The sequence below is a fragment of the Crocodylus porosus genome, unplaced genomic scaffold (assembly GCF_001723895.1).
Source record: "Crocodylus porosus isolate Cpor-Errol unplaced genomic scaffold, CroPor_comp1, whole genome shotgun sequence".
Lineage (NCBI taxonomy): Eukaryota > Metazoa > Chordata > Crocodylia > Crocodylidae > Crocodylus > Crocodylus porosus.
Genome location: NW_017728948.1, coordinates 1,732,576 through 1,738,341, shown reverse-complemented (window position 1 = coordinate 1,738,341; position 5,766 = coordinate 1,732,576). Strand labels below are relative to the sequence as shown.

General features: G+C 52.4%; 1 protein-coding gene across 1 annotated transcript in view; it reads right to left on the bottom strand.

Moving 5' to 3' along the window:
* The window catches only part of LOC109321798 (homeobox protein notochord-like), a 22,327-nt gene extending 20,404 nt beyond the window's left edge, over positions 1–1,923 (bottom strand). Inside the window, exon 1 of the mRNA XM_019552554.1 lies at positions 1,920–1,923. Within this exon, the coding sequence (XP_019408099.1) occupies positions 1,920–1,923 (4 nt within the window). The remainder of the gene's footprint in view (positions 1–1,919) is intronic.
* Between the last annotated feature and the right edge of the window lie 3,843 nt (positions 1,924–5,766).

The window sequence follows — 5,766 nt, the reverse complement described above, 5'->3', positions numbered from 1 at the left end:
TTTGGACACAAATGCCCTTCATGAGGCATCAGAGAAAAGATTGTAAAAGTTCTCCTGGGTAGAAATTAAAGTTCATATTTCACACGATTTCACAGAGGAGTCTAATAGATGGACAACTCCTCTGGGCAGGCAGCTCTTGTGCCCGAAAGCTTGCAATTAATTTTTTTTTTTTGCAAAAATCCTGTTGGTCTAATAAAAGCTGTCACCTCTCCCGTGAGCCCTAATTGCTTCCACACAGGGGTCTGCACCCCGTAAACTAGATGGGTTTAAAAAGCAGGTGATGTTGAGCTAGCGTATCTCAAGTCACGAAAACGGGACCACACGAAGGGTGCAGCTTTTGGGCATAGGCCAGGTCTGTCGGGATCAAAGCCAACATGAAGCAAGAGTCAAGGAGACTGCATGAATAAGTGGGGAAAGCTCACGGGTTTGCCAGGCAGGACTCCTCCTCCTTTGGAAATACATTGGGGATGTATTTCGAGACAGCTCAGGCCTGCCGGGTGCCCGGACGCTGCAGAATTTCCCCTGCTCCATAGTCCTGGCACCCGGTGCAAACCCCACAGGCCAGGCCCTGGGTCCTTCCTCTCCGCCGTCACCTCCTGGTCGAGCTGGCCGGGCTGGCTTAGCAGCGAAGCCGGTAACCAGTGTTCCCTGCAGGACAAGGCCCAGGAATCCGGCTCATGGCAAGGGTCAGTGGGAACTTCACCCTGCACAGAGGCTGGTCTTTAATGTCTTCCCAGCGGCTGCTAATCACATTCAGGCCCTGAATAGAGCCGCACTGTATATGAACCTTTCAGCAGACTCTAATAGAGGGTATTAGAGGCGGCAGATAACTTTAAATTTAAAATTAATTGGGAATGATAAACAAAATAACCATTCAGGTAGCATTAGTACAGTCATGACTGAGCCGCAATCCCAGGGCTGCCTGCCATTCTCTCTCCTCCTACGCATTGTTCCCTCCTCATCGGGATGCTAATGACCACAGGATAGTGGCTAAGTGGTTCCCAGACTCTCCTTGCCTAAGGGAAACAGCCCTCCACAATAGGATCACAAATTGTGGGGAGAAGCTGCAGGCTGATCGCATCAGAAACGGTGGAGGGATTTATCTTGCTGCTGGAACAATGCCGGTACGGTCTGAATCCCCGCTCCAAAGGGACACGTAGCAGGGGACCTGTTGGGCTGCATCATTAAAAGCTGGCAGCATCTCTGCTGGGGACTCCGCTTTGTTCATCTTTCATTATCTGAACGCTCCTGCTCCCTTTCTTCCTTTCCCTCTTATTAAATCAATAGATACTGCTGCGGGGAGTGTGGGGCCCAGCCCAGGCCTGATCCTGAAGCTGCCTCCTCATGCCAGAGCTGTCGGTGGGAGACACTGGGCCCTGCAGCCATATATATATATACATACATAGCTATATCTATATAGATAGATAGATATAGATATAGAGAGAGAGATAACTGCACCCAGTGACTGCTGACTTGTCTTGGCATAATGGAGAGGGTGGGTTCAGGCCTTGTGTGGGCATCCGGGCAAGTGATGGGATGGGGCCGTCGTCACACCTGGCTTCAAACTGGAGACACGATGCTTGTCGGGTTATTGTTCAGGTTATGGTAACGTTATTGTTCAGGACTGAGTCAGGAATGACTCTGAGCGAACCCTGCACCAACAGCATAGCCCAGATCTGAGGTGGTTTGCTCAGGAATAGCAAAGCCTGGCATTGCTTGACTGTTTGGTGGGGGGGGGGGTCACCCCAACCAAGGGCTTGGTCCCCTGACCACAGTACAGCCTCATCAGGTCACCCCAGCTGAGGCATTTTCCCCATCATCAGCATGAATCCTAATCTTTGATTTGGGCCTGAGGCCAGGGCCATCATCCCCATTTCACAGATGGGGAGACTGAGGCATGGGCCAACTAAATGACTCACCCATGGTCACACCAGGCCAGGACCAGATCCCAGATCTCCTGCCTACTGATTCTGCCCCTTGCAAAAGCACCTCCCCCCACTTTCCTTCCGTAATGACATTACTCATTAATTGCTGTCATTAGGCCTTTGAGTGATACCATCACCAGTGAGTGCCCGGCCTGGGAGCCTGGCAAGCAGATGGACCCCAGCCTAATGGGCAAGCATTGCTGATTAAAGTGCCTCGGGCTGATGCCAGAGCCCTGGGGTCGGGGAGGCAGTGGTGTGACCCAAATGGGGGAGAATCCAGCATTGGGAGCTTTGGGGGCTGCAGCACCAAGGAGGGGAAATCTTGCGGGGTACATCCAATCCCCTATTTAACAGACCGCATAACCATGGAGCCTTGCAATGTGCGGGGCTTCCTCCAACTCCTCAAAGCAGCTGCTCTCATCTTGTTTCAGGAGCACACCTCGTTCATGATCGTAGCACAGCCCAGGCTCACCCCGCAGCGATGGGCAGCTTGTCAGCTGCGTACTGAAGGGTAGAGCATCCCTATGAACCAGACAGGGGACAACACACCTCTGAGCCCTGGAGCAACATCTGGAGAAGCTTTTGGCATCAGCACCCAGCTCTCCAGAGAACAAGGAGATCGCTCGCTCTCTGCAGCTCTGGGTTTACGAGCGCAGCAGGCAGGGAAGAGATGCTCCTGCCCCAGCTTGGAGGGGTGGCAGCTTGGGAAGCCACCAGTGATTTGGGGTCCCCAAGACGAGGCAGTGCGAGGATCTGCAGGAAGCGCAGACTCCCGAACCTTGCCCCACAGGAGAAATCGTGACATGGGCCCTAGGCTTTGTAGAAAACCTTGGTGCTCAGCACTGGGTGTCACCCTCCTGACCGTGGCCACGTCATCGGAGAGCAGAGATCCCCCAAAATCCACCCTCCACAAGGCACCGGCGCCACTAATTCACCTTCGTACAGCAGTCGCCGCAGAACAGTCCTGATTCTGAAAGCAACGGGATGTTACGCTGGTTCGTTAATCACATTACTGCATTTCCTACCACTTCAGGCCTGCAGATGTTGTGCCTGGATGATGAGTCTGGTCAGGAGTGTGAATTTTTCCCTGACTAATTCTACAGAACAACCCTCAATGCAGATGCACCTTTTCCAGAGTAAGGTTGTCGTGTACTGGGGCGGCTATAGCATCCTGATACCACTGCTCCTATGTGCGGGGGAAGGAGGAGGTGGCTGTTGCTGTTTTTTGGTCTGGCATTGTTGAAGGGGAACAACTTTTGTGCGTAGATGAGGCCCTGCAGTCAATGGCAAAAGGAAAAGAAGAAGGCAGCAAGGCAGATTTGGACTTTATAGATTAGGGAAGATAAAGGACATTCAGTTGCAGGGATTATTGCCTTTGCTGGTAAGCAAATACCCTCCCAGCTGGTAAGGTGATCTCTTATGTAGTTTTAAAGCTCACGGGGTTGGTTTTTTCCCCCCCCTTTAAAATTAAAATCAAGTCCCAGCGGACACAGTTCCCGTGCCAGCGGAAGTTTCTGTTTTCGAGGGACGGCGGTGGACCGCGCTTTGGAGATCAGCAGTCGGAAAGCATTGGGACGCTGCCTGATTCAGGAGAGCAGAGTCTGCTCATTTGTAAGGGACTCTAGGCGATGGCTTTTATTCCCTATAACTCTTTTTCCTTTCCCCCCCTTCCCCCCCCCCCAAGCTCAGGCCAGCTCAAATGAAGAGATCAAATCCTCCTGAGCAGTGTTACAATCAGGAATTAAGGAAAAGAGCTGCCTCACCCTTTAACAAGATTACATGACAAGGAGGAGGCTGGGAACAGGGACGGCTGACCCCTTAACCTCTGTTACACGGATCAAGCCAAGCCCCTTATTTGAACCTTGTCCCCCCCACCCCCCCAGCAGTCTGTCACCAGCGTTGGGCTGGATTTACAGGCCTCTGAAAGGGCTAATCCCATTTAGAGAAACCGAGCAAGAGGAAACCAGCCAAGGAGTAAGGCTGGGAACACAACCAGCCAGCGGCAGCTCTGATCTCAGATTAGGCACAAAGCTGCCAACAGATAGCAGGAAAGGATGTGGTGGTGGTGGTGGGGGGGGTGTAAAAATGAAGATGCAAAACTTCACGCGTGGGCTCAGACCCCATCCCCGTGACAGCCCCGATGTCCGAGCAGCGGGTATCCTTGTTCGGGGCAAGGAGACGACAGCTCCTCGCTGTGCAAAGGGGGTCGGGGTCTGATCTCAGCACCATCAATGGCTTTCCTCCAGATTGGCACCCCGGAGGGCAGAGGTCCTGAATCTGCACCCTCAAGGTCCAGGGCAAGGGCAGCATGCGCCCACTGGGCAGGTGCATTAGGTGCGGGGACCCGATCCTGACAGGCACTGCGGGGCAACTTGATGTCTAAGGACGTCCAGGGCAAGGGTCCCAGGTGCAGGATTGGACCCCTCCACATAGAAACGTGTGGGATTTAAAAGAGGCCGGAGCTCACCGGCATTATTATTGCCAGTGGGCAGTGTAGATGGGGGGGCAGGGGCTAAGTAGGGTCCTTCGCCCTGGCAATTGTTCTTGCTCTGGTGCTTGGTGATGGGATTAGCTGGTGGAAAGGTCTGGGAATGCAGAACCAGCTCCCCAGCCTGGCCCCGGCCCCGGTCCCCAGCACCCAGCACCCGCAGGGGATTTGGATGCAATCAGAGGGTGGAGAGCAAGCCTTGTCTGCAGAGGTTCAAACAAATTACAGGCAGGGCAGGGGGCTTCCTCTCTCAACCCCGGCTCGGGCATCCCCCAACGCATTGTCCCAGGTCTTGGCTGGGGGCCGATATCAAGGCAGCCTCTCACCCCTTGTTAATGAAATAGCCTGGGCCAGACCAGGGGCTCCTTACGCACCCCGAGCCGGACTTGTGCTGCCTGCCATGGTGTTGCGGTGCTTGGACCCAGATGTCTGCACCATGCAGCCTTCAGAGCAGGGCTGACCCCGCTCCCCACACCTCCAGCTGGCCCCCGAAGGACGGAAATCACATACCGACATTGCAGCCCCTTTGGGCACGTGGATAACACACGTCTCCCCCTGGAAGGAGCTGGCTCCAGAGCTCAGGATGGACCAGGCCTGGAGGACTTAACTTTTCAGCTGGGGTTTTCATTTAGCGGCACCATCCTTACTCACCCAAGTAGGAGTGGGCCCAGGAAATAAATCCCTGCAGTTTATTTCCCATGGGATTACCCAAGTCAAGTAATTTGATCTAGCAGTAACTTTCCTCCCAGTCTTTTGCAATCTTTGTACAATCAGTCATTTTTAATCCTGTCCAGTCTTTGATGTTGGTGGTCCAACTTGTCCTAGGTCGTCTTCCTCTTCTTCATCCATCCACAGCAGCCTGCAGCATGGTGTTAGCAAGGGTGCTGGGCCTTCTTGTTACATGTCCAAACCACTGCGTCTTTCTTCTTCTTACGATTTTGAGTAAGGATTCATATTTGCCAAACAGCTTAGGGGAGCAGAAGTAGGCATGACTGTACCTTAGTGCGCTCTATCTGTCTGTCTGTCTGTCTAGATGCACACAGTTTGATCTATCTATCTGTCTATCTTTCTATCTATCTATCATGTCAAAAGAGTCCTTTTCTCCCCAGATGCTTTGTTTCCATGCTTGTCTGCAAAGAAGCCACTTGGTACATATAAATAGAGAGATGTATGGGAATTAATAATCTAATTAAGATTAATAATCTAATTAAGATTCTCCTGCAAGATGCTGACCCCAAAGAGGTAGCACAGATGCTGACGAATGATTTATTGATGCCAGAAGGAAGGAAGGAAGACAGGCAAAGAGAAAGAAAGAAGTAATGCAATAGACCAAAACAGTAGCATAGACAGATA